Raw genomic sequence first — 19,297 nt, 5'->3', positions numbered from 1 at the left:
AATATCAGAGACATATTTAATTTAGGGTAAACCAAAGAGCTTTTATTCAGATAGATTTTCCGTCTAGTCCATTCCTTAGAATCGCGATAGTATGACCGATTGTACGATTATTTGATTTTGTGTCGCAGTGCGTGCGTCACGGCCCGATTGGAACTTAAAGATACGTCAATTAATAGATCTAGAAACGATATGGATTAGATGTGTCAGTGTCAAAAGTGACGTTTTTGTTTGAAGAAACGTTACATTTTACACTGACATATCCAATCCATATCGTTTCTAGATTTATTAATTGACGTATCATAAAGTTTGAATCGGGCAGTCAGTCACTGAAGTGGATTATGTATTATGTATGTTGAATAAAATAAGGTTTTAATATGTACCGAACAGTCACAAATGGTTGCGACGGAAGATCAGCGTCGGCCAATTGGCCACCATGATGAGGGGTAATGTTCTGTTTATTTTTAATTTTTAAAAGCAAGTTCGGTTTTGCAGGCCACATTCGAGCTCACGCTCGTAACTAGCTAGGGTCGCCGTTACCGATTACGGCATGGATAGCTATATATTCATATATATATATTTTATTGTATTTTGTTTATAGTATTGTATGCCATGAACAAATGTTTTCATTTTCTTTTAACGGGTTGATTCTCCTGAAAGTTCCTCAACCGCTGCTTTCAAGGGAATACAACGTTCCATTCAGTCACTCGCAAGAGAATCACGTAGGAAGAATCGGAAATTCTAAGGGCCGCCCCCACATCTAGCGTCTTTCGAGCGTCGGCGTCTACAACTCTATGGCCGCTGCTTGACGCAACGTCGACGCAACTGCGCAGTGACGTCATTTTCCATAGCGCTGACCAGACTCCGACGCTCGAAAGACGCTAGATGTGGGGGGGCCCTAAGGGGGTCGGCGTCTGGTCAGCGCTATGGAAAATGACGTCGCTGCGCAGTTGCGTCGACGTTGCGTCGAGCAGCGGCCATAGAGTTGTAGACGCCGACGCTCGAAAGACGCTAGATGTGGGGGGGCCCTAAGGTGACGTGTCACTCTCGTCGGTCATATCTCGCTGCTGAATATAGCACGGGTTAAACGGGGTACCCATGGCTTGTCTGTGTACATATCAAAGAGTGTAAATAAAGATTTTAGATATTTTTTATTGCGCCATTTGGCTCTTATGACATTCATAAAGTTTATAGGTATGTGCAGAATGTATATTATGTATTAAGAGTATCATTCCGGGGGTTTCTCAGTCACCTAATGACTTGTGAAGAATGGATCTATATCTGAATCCCTAAAGTCTTTTCTCCTATCTTTGCATTCCCTAATATTGTTTGTCATAGTGATCAGTTGTCCTAACACTCGTATACCCTAATTTTGGTTTCCCTATTATCGACAGGCCGATTTTTTTTTATCCTAATATGTTTTTCCCTAATGGCACTTTCCATATTGAGTATTTATCCTAATGTTATGTAGCATAATTTTTTTTTTGCCTAATTATTGTTAGTTCTAAAAATTATATATCCTAACCATCATGTTACCTAATTTTACTTAGCCTATCGTTTCTTGACCTAATACTCGTATGTCCTAATTTAAATTTCCCTCCTAACCTAACCAATGGCAGCATTTCATTTTTGCGAGGATCGCAGTTCTAACCTAACCTAACCCACTTTTGTGACATCAATTCGTTTTTTCGAGGGTCACAGTTCTAACCTAACCTAACCCACTTTTGTGGCAGCAGTTCGTTTTTTTGAGGGTCACAGTTCTAACCTAACCTAACCCACTTTTGTGGCAGCAGTTCGTTTTTTTGAGGGTCACAGTTCTAACATAACCTAACCCACTTTTGTGGCAGCAGTTCGTTTTTTCGAGGGTCACAGTTTTAACCTATCCTAACCCACTTTTGTGGCAACAGTTCGTTACCATTCATTATGGAAAATAATTGTTATGATAGTTGATCAATAGGAAAAGTAACTGTTATGATAATAGATCATTAGGGCAATAGCCATTAGGTCAAAACAGTTAGAGCATGTTATTTTATGCCAAACATTGTTAGGGATTTCGAAAATATGGTAAAAAACTTTAGGGATCTTGATAGTTATGGTATAAATGTTTAGGACAAATGATTCTTAGGCTAACCATTCATCATCATCATCATCTCAGCCATAAGACGTCCACTGCTGAACATAGGCCTCCCCCTTCTTATGGGGGGTGAATGCCATAATCGCCACGCTTGGCAGGCGGGTTGGCGATCGCAGTCGAGTACACCGAATTTGAGGCTAACCATTACATTATGGAAAATAATCGTTATGACAATTGATTGTTAGGGCATGTGCCCATTAGGACAAACCAGTTAGAGCAAGTGACTTTAGGACAAACGTTATTAGGGATTCAGAATGACACCCGTGAAGAATATCTCGGGACTCGACTCGTGCATAATGACATTACCGCAATTGTATCATTATTATCATTAACTACAAAGCTATGGAAGTTTAAGCGTTTAGGATTTACGTTAAGAGGCACTTAAAGGTAAAGTAATTTAAAACTGTACTTAATAACTCAGACGACTAAGGAGAAACTAACCACACACTACACACTAATGTTTTGTTAATAACCTGTCAGTAAACATATCGGCGCCTAATTCCTAACATTGATTGACAGATTTGTTCTCTAGACTCGCTACAGACTAGCTACAGTGCCTATACAAAAAATACATGCAAGTTAGTCACTGGCAAAACAATCGAAAATGACCGAATATTTGAAATCTTTCGTTTCGACAAGGTCGCGGCACAGATGTCTAGTCTCCGGGACGCATACTTATTTTGATACAAAAATACAATCTTAATATTACTCTCAGTGCGTTTCGCTTACACACATACGTTCTTCCGAGAAGAACCTGAGATACTAAAAGTCTTAATTCCCCGCCTATTTTTCGGGTTACGGTAGAATCATGTCCCTTATGTAAACATGCGACCTTCAGTAGGCTTACGGAAATTCTCGCATTGCGGATTTACCAACGCGTAAAGTTAGTGACCGCCGGCCTTTTTTTTTTAAATTCGTATGGATACAACATGTGTACATATTTATTTGTTCTAGTGTAGTAAAAAGAAAGAAAAAACCGGCCACATGCGAGTCGGACTTGCGCACGAAAGGTTCCGTACAATTACTACGCAAAAAACGGCAGAAAAAACACGTTTGTTGTGTGGGAGCCTCACTTAAATATTTATTTTATTATGTTTTTACTAGGTACCTATTTGTTGGTATAGCGGCACCAGAAATACATCTGTGAAAATTTCAACTTTCTAGCTATCACGGTTCATGAGATACAGCCTGGTGACAGACAGACAGACGGACAGAGGAGTCTTAGTAATAGGGTGCCGTTTTTACCCTTCGGGAACGGAACCCTAATAATGATAAATCTATGGGAATTTTCATACAAAGTGACAGCCGACAGGTTTCCGTTATAAGTATTATATCTAAGACTCGGTCTCGTGACAAGAACGGCGATAATGAGTGAAAGGGACAGGCCCCGTAGCCAACATGCCAATCGCTTACGCTCCGTAGCGATCGAGACGCAACTGTCACTGTCGCGCTAATATGGAAGAGTGATAGAGAGACACAAAGCGTTTCGTTGTCGAAGCGATAGCGATTGTAATCTTGGCTAGGCCGGCTGGTTACAGGACTAATAAGATTAACGTAAGTTGAATGAACTCCTTGCCGGGGTTTTCTTGAGGAAATATTTTATGGGCTATTTAAAAAAGGGCTAGCATACATTTTTGAACAGTCGGTATACGCACGTAGCACCACAGGAGCTGCAAGCGTTCATTACCTACGCAATCCGCTTGCCATCAGTTAAGGAGTATACGCTTTTCTTCATCCGACATCAATTATTCCGAATCCTAGCATTACAAATTGTAAAAACCTTACATGGTTAAAATATGTACGTAAATTTCTAGTAATCTATTTAATTTAAAATAAATAGCGGCTCGATTCGGAAAATGAATTGGATTTCTACTAGACTTCAACAAGTTACGATACGGATAATTTAAAGATATTTGTAAGATAGATATGACAAATTCGTCGTTTCCGCGATTCAGGTCCTAAGCTCTTGAACGATTTCGACAAGTTATGACTTAGATATCCAAGTCACATCTAGTCGATATCTAATGTAGATCTAGTTGATCTCTAAATCGTCTCAAGAACTTGTGATTATCTCGAAATCCGAATAGGCCTGTAGGTATTTTTCATCGTAAGTTGCAAAAGAAACATTATTTTTTACAAGGACGGAGTGCTCCCTAAACTTTTTGCCTAAAACAATACTGATTTTCCCGTATTTGGGCAAAAACTTGACCCAGTTCCGTTGTCACTCGTGCACAATAAATAATTCACACCAGTAATTTATCTCCTTAAATCGTACACAAATCATTGAGACATGTAGGTGTTTATTAATATAATAATAAAAAGAAATACTATACAGGCAGGTGCACGACACCTACCTACATCAAACATATTAACAACTACGTGTACCTACCGTGTTTTGAATCGGTAATAAAAAAGCCAACTACTTTCTTGATACGTGTGTGACTTAATGTCATAATCTTTTATGTCCTTAAAAGGTCAGGTTCAGGTTATTGGCTGTGATGCCTGCCCGGGATCGCGGATATTTTTGGCAACCGTTTTATGATCTAAAAGAGCGCAACGATTTTTCAAAAACGCCTACCTACGTTCTTTGAACCTATGGCATCTCCAGTGCATAAAAAGGTACGAATTATACAGATATTATGTTCAACGTTGGCGGACGTTCGTAAAACATAAATATACTGCGTGGTGTTTATTCAATATATTGTGTTTAGTCAATTCCTTGCGATTAATTACGTCCTTGGTATAAAAGCTTTGTCCCCGCTGCTACCCGCAATTATTTCCTAAAGTGTAATTAATATTATTACGTGAGTGGACTAGTTGAGTAGCTTATTTATTGACAACAGCTATATTTTTAATATTATTATTTGTTGATTTTTATTGCTTTTGAAAACTAATGAAGCACATAAAATATCCTTAAACAAGAGAACTTAACAAAAATATCACTCCTAGTTGCTCACGGTGCAACAGTGCCCATGACGCTCGTTATATTCCCGCTTTAAATAGCTGTGGACAGGAGAAAATATTTATCGAACAAAGGCACCTATAGGTACAGTCAGCAGCAGAAGTTGCTATGCGGGCCAGGTGCTCAGAATGATCTTGACGTGATTTTATTGTTAAGACGATAAGATCGTGTAAAGGTAGTTTTGAACACTTTGCCCGCTTAGCAACTTCTGCTGCTGACTGTATTAAACATGAATCTTCCAGAAAAATCTTACAAAATAATTATTTTACATAAAAGCCCTATAAAGAAATGTATATACTCTTATAAATATTGTAAGTCGGAAGCTACGGCCAGTAGTTAGCCGATGAGTTGTTATCGATCTGGCACGAGGTCGCTGATAACCGGCAGCCGATCATAACATGGTTTTCCCACGTGCCGCGGAAGAACATTGGATCCTCAAAATAAGAATAAGAAATGTTTATCAGCACAAAAAATAACACAAGACTAAAATTCATTTAGAACAAATATTTGTGCCAAAAGGTCCTCATGTTTGGGGTTTGTTTAGTAGTCAAGATGGTAAATTTATGAGTATAATGGTTATCAATCGATTTTGATATTTCGCTCAGGTGGTTTCACAGTCGGTCCATTTTTGTTTGTTCTTCGTCGAGTGTGACCTTAGAGCATTTAGTAGGTAACTGGAGACGCCTTGGCTGTCATTTTCTGTACAAAACACCCTGCCGATGTTTGCGGGGAAGGGCACGTCAAATGTATGGCTATTTGCACATGATTTGCAGGTAACGTACAAATAACCATGTCATATAAACGTACAAAAATTTGCACAATTGTGCAAGGTATTCGCTCTTAAAGGCGACTCCGGTTATTAAATGCTCTAAGAATGTGACGCAACGAAAAATGAATTGTCAAATACTGCTATTACTTATTCTCGCCTATTCGTCAAACAAAAAGAAAATTAGACTAAGATCTTTTTGCACCGTTCTTGCAAATTAAGGTAAGAAATAATCAAGATTACTTACTACATTTTGCTGATGCCCAGGTTTTTATTTTTTAGACATTTAGGTCACAGCTATTGATAGCTGAACCCAGTTCAGTAATACCTACCTAGGCGGACAAAAGTTAGTGTTCTTAGACACGCTACATCGATCGACTAATTTCTTGTTCTCTGTTCCTGACACTCTAATTTCTATTATTGCTTACTTCATTGTACTAATTGGTTAAATAAATATGTATTAAACTGGCCTCTCCCACTATTTTCTTACGTAAAGGCCGCTAAAATCTTCACCTAGGGTTTGAATTTTATAATATAATTTGCTGTACTGTACATTTCATTTGGAGAATATGCTTCAAAATGCGCGTTGTCTATAAGTTTATATGTGACGGAACTATTTTATATAGTTACACGTACATATATAGCGCCTACAAAGATTTTACAACATTATGAAAGAAGTGATTCATAAAGTGGCGATGGACTTTTGTGGTGACTACTTTTATGGCAGGCATTCGAGGTTTACTATCAAGAATTTGCTCTTTGCAGAAGCGACTGCCAATTAACAATTAACTTACCAATTAGGTTTGTTTCTCTAGAGTTTGGCTTGGGCTGTGTAAATGAGTATAACTTCACCGCTAAAGCTTCCAAGTTAATTAACGTTTTATCGTACTTTCCAAAGATAAATTGTTTGTAACCTACCAAATATGGTTGCAGGTTAGGCTAAATAGTTCAAGAAATATTTAGGAATATATTTCGGAATAACCGAAATGTCTAATTCGTTAGTCACAGCCGTCACAGGATTACTATTTAATATACGTGGGTTAGACCCGTCTATAAATGTGAGTTAGTATACTACTACTACCTAAAGTGTAAAATATTGTATTCGCAGTTTCACAGCTGAAGTAGGGAGCACTGTGTTGTATACCGTACGTACTATACGTTTTATGCTATATTTACGTAAGCAATTGACAACCTAGTTACTTCGACCCCGTTGCGAAATTTGCGGGTCCAACATTTTGCATCACTTTTCATATCGCAGTATATTTTCTATGATGTCAATAATTAATGCCGCATGTCTCTATGACCAAACATGTAGCTCTATTGTATTAGTCTTTAAGACCTACTGTAAATACCATGTTTAAGCAAATAAAACTTTGAATCTGAATCTGAATTAAGATTATATGTATTATTATGATTCTAATAGTGCTTCATGTTGTTTCAGGACACGCGGACACACGTTGTCGTCGAGTTGTACGACACAGAGAAGTCCTACGTTGAAGCCTTGGAGATTCTAGTAAAGGTGAGATCTTATGATTATGAACGTGCGTTGAAAAATCTCCCGTGCGAATGGGGGCTAAGAGTATTCGGTCACCGTAGCATTGTAGCAACGCCATCTTACGGTATGTGACGGAAACTAACTAGTACAACGATTTTTTTATGATATTTTAAATAATATCCTACCTTCTTATTAAAATGAAATGCTCTAAGAACAAATTAAAGTACTATTATTATTTAACTTATAAACCGAAATAAATGTCATACCTATGCGAAGGGAAACATGACCAAAGCCTCCAGTGTCCAGAGCTGGTTTGAGCAGTTCACTCTCTCGCCCGTTCGCTCTGATTGCGTGGAATCAAAACATCATATTTTCGCTAAAAACCTTACAAGTTTCAGTCTCTACTCATTCACCGCATAAGCCTTGTTTTAACCGCCTAGACCTAACACGTGGTAGGTGTTTTAAGCTTTGTAACTAGCAAAAATAAGCCGAAAATGTATTTATCGTTAAATTATACGGGTATTATCGTGCAGGAAGCCCGCTCTTTCGACAGATTTGAAGGTTTCGAATCATGTCCTTTCATTCCACCCTGACACATGCATGACACGTACTCTTTCGGCATTTCAAACCAACCTGATATCACACCCTTCTTAATTCCCAAAGGATACAAAGCCGTCGTGAATATGTTAATACCATTACTGTTCATCATCTCGAGGGCCTGTTACTAATTAAGATGTGGCCCGAGGGCAATTAAGGAAGGTTTGATAAGGGTACTGACCCAGGCCCAATGTTAACAGATAATAACTGAATGTTACTGAATCTGATACTTACATACGCTCTTATGGTAATCGTGGTGATATTAAGCGTATGCACGGTTTCAAAAGGTTCATAATCGTGTTGTGAAGGTTCGTTTCATTGCTCTGTTTTTGTACGGGGCTTGATTGAAAGTGCGTCAATCTTTTCCGGAAAAGGTATGGCTTATACGAGTTACTACGAATTACTGTGTTAGGGAAAAACAAACAGGGTATGCATTAGTTTGATCATCTTACTGAAGCTAAGCGCGACAGCGAAACCGTGCGAAAGTACAAAATTCGAAATGCGAACAGAAACGCCATTCAAACCAATCGAGATTCAAAACAGAAGGTATATTTTGGAATAACCCTACACAGAGTATGCCCGAAAATACTCTTGTCAGAATTTTTCTGATTATGTTGTACAAAGTTTTGCGTCATGTACCTATCCCTTTTGATCTGCAATTTAAGTACGCTACGGAAGAAGTAATTTAAAAGCAATCTCATGTCATAATGAAAAAAAGGTTGTTCTAAACAGACTCTGAAAGTGGCCAATAATAGCTGAAAAGAATCTCGTAATTCGCCCTCCAGCACTTTATTATACAACAGGCTGATATAATTTTGAATAACAAAAGGACAGTCATCTATTGTAGTTGAATTTTTAACTCTTTTTCATACTCATCTTTTAAATCACGGCTCTTTTCTTTTAAATGTTCCAATGGCACCTTAATTATTTGTATACGAAATCTTTTAGATCTTCATTCATTCATCCCGCTAAAGTCAGCCTTTGTTCCTACAGCTCCTTTAAAACGTTACCTTTCCCCTAATTTTCCTCATTGGCGCCGCTTCCACAAACTCGCTCACGTCCTTAATTTATTGTAATTATGTTAATAACTCAGATCGGCCGTTCATCTGATCTAAATTAACTGTCGAGTGACAAATTCATTATATTTGTGGTTGGATCACGTGGCGAGATTATAGGGCTGGCGATCCTGGAATTTTGGAGCGTTGACCCTTTTGTTGTTCGACTTTTTTCTAGCTATTCCTATTCTGTTATTAAATACCTTTGCCAATAATATTCCTGCGATAAATATGATCAAGTAAAGCGTGAATGTACTTAAAATGTACACTTGTAAGGCTTTTATTTTTATCGAGTTTTATTTCCTTATTGTCTGTTTTCTTTAGAAGTTCGAAGAAAACGTTGAACGTAATTTAAATGTTAAATTTTGTATACCCAGAATTAAAAAGTCAAATTTAAACATAAAAATAATTTTGGTTAATCTTATAAATCACCGGATCTGACTAGAGTAAAGGGGAAAAAGCCGTAAAGAAAAGCACAACGGCAGTACCGCAGTATTAATGGCAGTAATAATTTATTACTCAAATTTTAACCATTATTTTTGTAATTATAAAAAAAAGGAATAATAAAAGCTCTAGAAACCTTTCACACTTTAACATTTAATAAGGATTCTTCAAGGAAGTTTAATGCACAGTGAAGCCTAGCGTAATTGAAGTGCATCAGAACTTTATGGTGTTGGGACTACTTTGTTGAAAACATGCCACAGTGCGGCAGTTCAGAAAGTGCACTCTGTCTGTACCAAATTACAAAACTTTCATTCAAATTAGTGAAAACCCTTATTGAAATAACAAGATGTAATTTTAGTATTAATATATCGAAGCGCTGGTGGCCTAGCGGTGAGAGCGTGCGACTTGCAATCTGGAGGTCGCGGGTTCAAACCCCGGCTCGTACCAATGAGTTTTTCGGAACTTATGTATGAAATATCATTTGATATTTACCAGTTGCTTTTCGGTAAAGGAAAACATTGTGAGGAAACCGGACTAATCCCAATAAGGCCTAGTTTACCCTCTGTGTTGGAAGGTCAGATGGCAGTCGCTTTCGTAAAAATTAGGTAAGGATTAGTTGTCAAGCGGACCCCAGGCTCTCATGAGCCGTGGCGAAATGCTGGGATAACGCGAGAAAGAAGAAGAAGAGATATCGATAATTCGTAAGAATTTCTGCGATTTATCCTCGCATTGGGGAAATCGAATTGAAACGTCATATTTACTTTAGTTCGCTCTCGCCAGGTGTACGAGTAACATCGTAAGCTGCTTATATAAATAAGATTCGATACAAATTGACTTATTTATAGCAGAATGCATGCAAACAAATTAAGCCAGCTTGTTGTATTTGTTCTCGTACCTACCTACTTAGTAACTACTTTCTTCCTAGAACTTTCTAATTCTAACTAGTGTCAAGCTTAATTGTATTGGTTTTTCTTTAAATTTCCAGGAATTTTATTATTATATCTGGAGGCGTATTCATTTTATAAAAATAAGTTAAAAAATTGATCTGGTTTTTAGTGTTCCGTACAAAACTTTGTTCACGGAACACTTATGGGATCACTTCGGTTTAGTTTTTTAATAGATATCATCATCTCCTCCTAGTCGATTTCGGCCACGCGACTGCGTTCTATACCACTGAGAATTAAAGTGACATTCCATTTCCAACTGCAGCTGCAATACTGTTCATTTTACTATGGAAACGCGTCGCTGTCACTGTCAATTTCCATCGTAAAATGAACAGTATTGCAGCTGCAGTTGGAAATGGAATGTCACTCTTACTGGTGCATTCTCAGGTGACTGACATAGGAATTTTTTGCAGTGAATGTGCGACCACAATATGTCAGTGTTAAAAGTGATGTTTCTGTTTAAAGACAAATCCAAATCAATTTCATGACCAGTTATTACAATCAGCATACGCCTATTTAACATGAAAATATAATCTAATACCTTTAAACGACCTATTTTGTATATTTATTTATATACATATTATATATTTCGGGTTTCTTGGAAACGGCTCAAACGATTTCGATGAAATTTGCTATATTAGAGTTTTCGGGAGCGGAAACGCGCATGTTTGAGTTTTTATATGTCTCCCAGATATTTCTACTATAAAAGAGTATTTCTCAGGGTCGTGCAGAGCGACTTTAAATTATTATTAGAGAAGATTTTAAATTATTAGTATTATTACCTAATTCCCAAACAATCAAACGTTGCTTGCCAATAATTTAAGTCACATTTGCTACTTAATGACTGTACAAGAACGCGTCCCTTTAAACACGAATGACTACCACTCTGAAATATAAAGCTGGAGGAAACCAGAATGTGTTGTTTACTGCTTCGGTGCAAACTTTCTCCTTGAGCCGACAAGGTGAAAATTATTAGGGTTGGTATTGCCGTATATTGTGATTTTTCTTTGCAGTCTGATATTATTATATAAAAATTATACATATTCAGTATAATAGCCATTTTTTTTCGATCTCATTCTATTTCTAGCTCATTCTAGAAATTGGATGAGTCAAGCTAGACCGGACCGGATGATCGGTAGTCACGTAGGGGAGACCGAGGTGAGTTGACACAGAGGAAAGTTGGAACATCGTCGATTTTTTGGAATCTATTAACTAGAAACTAGGTCGCAACAGTGTGCGTTTGTTAGCTAGTAACTTGAACTAACAAACGCGCGCTATTGCGACCTAGTTTCTAGTTAATATATTCCAAAAAATCGACGATGTTTCAACTCTCCTCTGTCACAACTCATCTCGGTCTCCCCTAGTGCTTTCCATAGAATATGAAGCGCTGGAAGCTCCAGCCCGGTCCCGGCCCGGTCTAGCGTGTGTCGTCCTTAACGCCTAGTTTTAGCTGTAAGTACTATAAGTATAGGTGGTACAATCAGTATCAAAAGTAGCGGATCAGACTACGGGTCAAAAGTATCTAGATTTCTTATTAGCTTGACAAAAATAGATATATGTATATGTCAAACAATTAGATTCTGACATACTCGTACTTTTGAAAAATAACAATAGTACCCTCCCCTGTCGGGTCGGTCCTAAAACTAGCTCGTCAAACAAACTGCTTTTCACTACTACTGTGAGGAAATTAATTAATTATGATCGATATTTTATAATCGATTTACGGGAGAAAGCCAAAACAACCTATTGTGTATTAATAAATACCAAACCTACTAATAATAAATAATAACCTGCCTAACTTTCCTAAATGTTAATAAATATATATTAAGATACGGCCAACGGATACTATCTCTTGTCAAAGGCAATCAGAATCAGAATGCTTTATTTGTAAAACATAGGTATAAACAGAGTTGTAATATATATATCTGCTCGGAAAACATATAAAAACTCAATACCGTAAAATGGGGTGAGTTGGGTGAAATTTGACTTTCCAACCTCGATAAAATTTTATTTTTACATGTGAAAACTGAATGGTGTATATGTCGTAGTCAGATCGTATAATCCGCCGTATTACATTACGGCTAGCCGTTTTCAAAAACAGGGGCGTTTTGAAATGCGGCGGTTCGACGATTAGCCGGATTGTCATTGCTATACGTTCTTCAATAAGGCGGCCCACGTTTAGCCGCATCGTACATTGTAGAGTGACCAGTTCTTTCGGTCGCCTACGTAACCGGAGTTTGACAATGTTTGCAATTTAATTTATTTATATAATAAGTGGTTCGGACGTTTGTATTTTAGTTTGTATTTTATTTTGAGTAGTTCCATTTCATAACTGTGACGATAAAGAGGAAAACCCACCTCACCCCGTAGTGCCTCGTATTTGGGGTGGGAGGGTTTTTCATACAAAGGTGATTTTGGAAGATTGTTGGATCGATTTTCTTTTATTATGCGTATTACTATAGCCCCATTTTAACTTGGAATACATTATTTTTGTAGCAGTAGCCTTAAAATCTCTTCTCACCCCCCTCTCAAACCTTCTCTCCCCATTCATAACTCTCTCCCCGCGAAAACTACTCACCCCGTTTTACGGTACTTAATGCGCTTTTTCCCAGAGATAAGACCTAGCTAAATCGACTTATTGCCCCCTAAAACCCGATATAGGCAATTTCATCGAAATCGTTAGAGCCGTTTCCGAGATCCGCGAAATATATATATAAATAAATAAACAAGAATTTCTCGTTTGAAGGTATTAGATAGATAGATTAGATAAATAGATACATATATTAGATATGTGATACTTATGTGTCACACACGTCAGAATCTTATATGAAAGTACCTAATTTACGATTTGCACCCTTTCGCCCTAGAGTCAGACCAAGAAAAGCCTGCAGCGGATTTGATAGTCTACGCAGTGCAAGTGTTATTTTAAACGTCAAACTTCTATGATGTTATGACTTAAATAACGCTGGCACTGCGTGGGCTATCAACTCCGCTGCAGACTTTTCTTGGTCTGACTCTATACTCTTTTTAGGCCCACTTGCACTATTCCACTAACCCGGGGTTAACCGGTCAAACCTAAAGTTACCATGGTTACCAGTACAATTTGACACTAGGTTAACGGTTTAACCGCTTAACCCCGGGTTAGTGGGATGGTGCAAGTGAGCCTTAGAGGGGAAATGACATTTGCCAATGAAGCTAAATTGAAGTGTGAACCCTTTCCTGTCTTACTGCTTCGCCGCTACCTTGCTCAAGAGCCCAACTTTAATTACGCTACTCATCTGCATCTAGGGTTAGCATGAGATATTTTTAGACACTAGGTTTAATAATCTAGATTTTTACCAGACTTCTTTTGTTTGGGATAATTATTTGTTTGGACCAAAGGATGTTTCTTCAAAAAAATTTAATCAGTTAATTCTATAGGCCTATAAGGATAAATTACGACTTAGTTTATGTTATGAAGAATAAACGGTTATTGCATAAGAGATGAGCCTGTTTAAGAGATCAACAAAAAAAACCGGGCAAGTGCGAGTCGGACTCGCGCACGAAGGGTTCCGTACCATAATGCAAAAAAAAACAAAAAAAAAGCAAAAAAAAAACGGTCACCCATCCAAGTACTGACCACTCCCGACGTTGCTTAACTTTGGTCAAAAATCACGTTTGTTGTATGGGAGGCCCGTTTAAATCTTTATTTTATTCTGTTTTTAATATTTGTTGTTATAGCAGCAACAGAAATACATCATCTGTGAAAATTTCAACTGTCTAGCTGTCACGGTTCGTGAGATACAACCTGGTGACAGACGGACGGACGGACGGACGGACAGCAGAGTCTTAGTAATAGGGTCCCGTTTTACCCTTTGGGTACGGAACCCTAAAAAGAGGTTTATAACTCACGGGATTGTTATGCCATTTAGGGTTTTTGCTAAATTAGAAATTCTATAGCGTACCTAAGTATTGAATAACCAATGTAGCTAGGACCCTAAATGACGCAATAATAGCGGAGCGTGATGGTACATAAAATAATATTGTTTAGTTACCGAGTTTATATCTTATAAAATTCAGTTTGTTATGAATACAGCACGCCTCCGTATAATTGCAATAATAAGTTCATTAACCTGCTACTTATATAATTTTTTATTATTGGCAACCCTTATTTGCTAGAAACTTTGTACTTCTTCAGTACCTTTACGGTTATACATAATATATTATATAACGTCACTGTCGTCTACAGTTTGTCTGCATAAAATTGGATATTCAATTCTTAAGATTTATTATGGCATTATTTTGATATCCACTATAATATCCAGTTTAGTTTTATGAGATGAGCCAAGAATCGACTCGGAGAGATAATTTTTGTGTAAGTATGTCTAAAAATACATATATATTTAATAATAGTTGTAAGACATACATACATTGAATGGTTATATCGCTATTGATAAAAATGATTTGGAGACTACTACGTATTAGTAATTTGTCGTTCTAAAGAAAAATTTCCTAAATTTTGATCATTAGTATTTTGAGTAAAACAATTTTAGCTCTATTTGTTGAAATCTAATTCAGAATCTATAACTTAAGCTTTATTCATTGCAAACATCACTACAAAGTCATTTTCACAGTGAAAAAAATAAATGAGTACTCCACCTAGAACCGTCAACTAGATGTCATATTCATCACGTCGAGTTACACTATTTCCACAATTTTCCGCCGCCAGCCCTGATTTCCTTGCAAATTTTCCACTCCCCCCCACAGGGCGACAGTGAATCTCCCACCCCTCACCCGTCTGGCACGTTCGCTTTTAAATTCATGACAAAATGGCCGCGTGAATAGTTTAAATACTCTGATGCTTGTTCATTACGAAAATATGCCTATCTAGATCATCAGCTGCCGGCGTATTATGAATGGTTTTATCCACGTGATAAAATAACTGTTACATTTTAACATCGAGGGATAGAAAGTGACGGACATCGTTTTATCACGCTGTCACGTTGACAAGAACGACCATCATAGTAAGGATATGATGGTCGGAATTTGGATTATCAAACTTGAATTCTGCCAGGCGTGGTTCACTCCGCGATTTCGTCGCTTTGCTACAGGTAGCTAAAACTACATCCGTTCGACCCCAATTTTGGGGTTTGCCATAAGCCGCGCGTGGCGCTGTCGCCACCTAGCGGCCATATCAGTGCTGATCGTGACAGACGCGTTTTGTTAGAGAGTGAGTCTTCTGTAGGGGAGACCGAGGTGAGTTGACACAGAGGAGAGTTGGAACACCGTCGATTTTTTGGAATATATTAACTAGAAACTAGGTCGCAATATCGCGCGTTTGTTAGTTCAAGTTACGAGCTAACAAACGCACACTGTTGCGACCTAGTTTCTAGTTAATAGATTCCAAAAAATCGACGATGTTCCAACTCTCCTCTGTGTCAACTCACCTCGGTCTCCCCTACCTACTACTATTATTTATTCTGTGATTCTGCTCGTGTGTATGATGAGACTTTATATGCAATACACATAGCTATAGTCAATTTCCTTAAGCTTGATGGCTAAATACTGTCTTTTAGTCGGTGTAGGTACCCCTTACTCTTTATTGGTAGATTTAATTTAAAACAGTATAACAATGAAACATTTTACGCACATGTTTTACGTAGAAAATGATCTCAAGTAATTAAATGATCTAAAGTTCGATCTAAAATAAATACCTAATGACAATTTTTTTAATGACTATAGTCCGTTTTTAGGGTTCCGTACCCAAAGGGTAAAACGGATCGGAATCGGATGTGTACCTATGTATGTATGGCTCCGATTATTTAAAGTAAAATAATAAATAAGACCAACACTATGGGTATCAAAATATCAAAGATAAAAAAAAGAAAAAAGCTTAACAAACTCCCGAAAGTTAAAACACCTTTAAAGCCATTCCACCTCATATCCATAAAATATAAGCAGTCATAATCCCGAAAAACAAGTCCGTAGACATTTCCTCACGAACTCAATTTTCTTTATGAGTAGGGTTGCCAAACTGTCCAAGTTGCGCTCGGAGTCCATTGTGTCCTAGTCCCCGAACTCGACTTGGTCACTTTACATCTTGTTATGGTTGCGAACTTCGAGCTCGTCTTCGGGGAAAAGTTATGATTTATTGCTGAGTAAGACATCTGAATTAAAACATATATTTACGCTTAGTGGAGTGCTAATAGATATTTACGGATTTTGTCTTTAGTTCCGATTGGTTTACATACAGTGTGACTCTTAACGGGGGTATTTAAATTCAATGGCAAATTCACAAATTGTTATATTCGAAAATTTATTCAATTGTTTACCATATTTTCTCTACGTAAACTGCAGTAAACCAGAAATTCAAAGTATGGTAGCGTATATAGTATACAAGTATTTAGTGCTAGGTACTAAATTAAGTAGTTACTTCTTAGCTTCTTACCCATTTAATGAGTAGATTGTTCATAATTCTTTTAATCATTCAATTGACCTAACAACAAACAGTTAAATAGTAGTTTTCGATATAAAGTGCGACCTTTGCTTTGTTATCTGGTCGCGTTAAATTCACCCCAAAATCGTCTGAATTACTCATTTTTATTTAATAACTGATACGTAATATGATACGTTCGTGGCAATTACAAACATAAATCACTTAAATGTTGAATAAAAAAGGCGGGAAGAGAATAATAGTACATTATTGTCGAGGCTCGGAAGTAGCTACTTGCAGGCTGAGGATTCGTTTTAAACGGACGACCTTGAGAGCCCGTTTAATTGAATCCGAAGCCAGCAAGTAGCCTTCCAGCCGAGTCATATATAGTGCTTTTCTCAAAAATGGCGCAAGAAATATAAATATCATAGAAATATTTTACAAAAGCAACGTTCTTACGTATATATTTTCACAGAAAAAAGCCCTTGCCGCCTTTTTATTTTTTTTATAAAAAAATAGAAGTGTATTTTTCTGCCGAAATTATGGCGTAATGGCGCCAACCTATTTGAGACACCTAAATAGTCGCGATACTAATCATCTGTTTGGCTGTTTAATCGGCCTGTGCCTTCATTTGATATGGCCATTTCAACTTTTAAAAAGTTTGGAACTCGACAAATAATGGAATTTGTATGCAACATTGCAGTCCTAAAATCGAGACTGCAATGTTTTTAACTTTTTAATTTTTGACTGACCATAAACTACGCGCTTCGCGACCTATTTTTTAGACGGCAAATTCGACTTTGCCGTCCATTTTTGAGAAAAAAAAGTTTTACTTTTAATTGCCATTTTTTTTCAATGGGGATTCTGTTGTCACTGTTGTCAGCATTATGCCAATTGAAGAGAAATTGTATTATTATTTCAGAACATATAATTATGTAAAAAAACATGAATCTTTTTTTATTTCTTTATATTGATATACTATCTAATTAATTACATTTATATTCTTAAGTGCAGTGTACGAACGACAGCTTCATTCAATCGCGCGTTGTTCAAGTTAATACTATTGGGTCTCGATTAATACTCCTTTATGCCCAATCGCACGTTGTTCAGGTGGGTCATTTATAAGCGGGTCTCGAATAATACTCATTTATTTAAAAAGTATCAATCAGATTACTTTTTAGCACTAGTGTAAAAAAATCAAACTTTACGCACGATTTGCAGCTACAAAAACTAAACTTTTTGAGCAATTGTATTAAAAATTTCCGTTACGTCATTTCTTAGAGCGTGGATTTCAATACATCATGTATGTAGTCCAAGATGCCCATGTATAATATTAAATTATCTAGGTACAATCGACGTCAAAGATATGTTTACACTTTTCGCCTTATTACAAAGGAGTAAGGTGCAAAAGTGTAAACATATCTTTGACGTCGACTGTACATAAAATAAATGTAGTTTAGGAAAGGTACTAAAATTTATACTGATAGTTTTTCCTTTGTTTACAAAACATTTTTATTTTCAGAAATATTTCCAACCACTCAAGAGCCCGGAGAATGCCACGCTCCTGGACGGGTTCCTGGTGGACGAGATCTTCTATCAGGTGCCGAGCATCCTCAACGTGCACCAGGTTTTCCTGGAGCAGCTCCGGCGGCGGCTCGAGACTTGGGACCTGCAGCAGAAGATAGGAGATGTGTTTCTTGAAGTGGTAAGTATTTTATAACGGCGACGGACAAGGATAATAAGCTTGTTATTGAGCAGATACTGCTGCCTATAAACGAGAGTTTCGTAGACAAATTATAAATACATATTATATTATGAGGACATTTTTACACGAATTGACTAAGCCCCACTGTAAGCTCATGGAGGCTTGTGTTGTGGGTACCCAGACATCGATAATATATATGTATATAATATATAAATACTTAAATACATAGAAAATAACCATGACTCGGGAACAAATATCTGTGTCACACATAAATAAATGCCGGGATTCGAACCCGGTACCATTGGCTTATAGGCAGGGTCACTACCCACTGGGCCAGACCGGTCGTTGAACATTTGTAATTTACGCGCCCTCCAATTCACATCTAAAGACTCAATGTTTGTATGCTTAAGTCCGCAGTCCATCTACGCTATGTTTGCACCGACTTAGCAGTAAGGGAGCGCCAAGTACGTCGTGAGCACTTGGAAATTTTGCGTGATCGAGCTCAAAAAGATTGCTTTAGGCGTGTCACGGTCGCGCAGTTTATAAAATGGTTTATCTCAACTGTTAAATTCACATCTGCAGCCAAAAAGGGCTCTGCCCTGAAATGGCCCCCTCACACCCCCAGAAAGGGAGAGTGTCAGAACACTCCGCTGTTGTTAGATTTTAGGATTTACATAATTATTCTGACAAATAATCGCATAGATACCCGTCTAATTACTTTTAAAAATCGGGGTAACGTCAATGACCGCTACATGGCTGAGATAACCTACAAAACAACAACCTACC

The 19,297-nt window shown here is 37.5% G+C and overlaps 1 protein-coding gene across 1 annotated transcript in view; it reads left to right on the top strand.

Annotated features, from left to right (window-relative positions):
• The window catches only part of LOC134667747 (rho guanine nucleotide exchange factor 17), a 157,770-nt gene that overhangs the window by 121,436 nt on the left and 17,037 nt on the right, over positions 1-19,297 (top strand). The window contains exons 4-5 of the mRNA XM_063525168.1: positions 7,301-7,378; positions 18,329-18,511. Of these exons, the coding sequence (XP_063381238.1) occupies positions 7,301-7,378; positions 18,329-18,511 (261 nt within the window). The remainder of the gene's footprint in view (positions 1-7,300; positions 7,379-18,328; positions 18,512-19,297) is intronic.

The sequence above is a fragment of the Cydia fagiglandana genome, chromosome 1 (genome assembly GCF_963556715.1).
Source record: "Cydia fagiglandana chromosome 1, ilCydFagi1.1, whole genome shotgun sequence".
Taxonomy (NCBI): Eukaryota; Metazoa; Arthropoda; class Insecta; order Lepidoptera; family Tortricidae; genus Cydia; species Cydia fagiglandana.
Note: the sequence above shows the minus strand (reverse complement) of the source record. Positions and strands in the feature narration are given on the sequence as shown.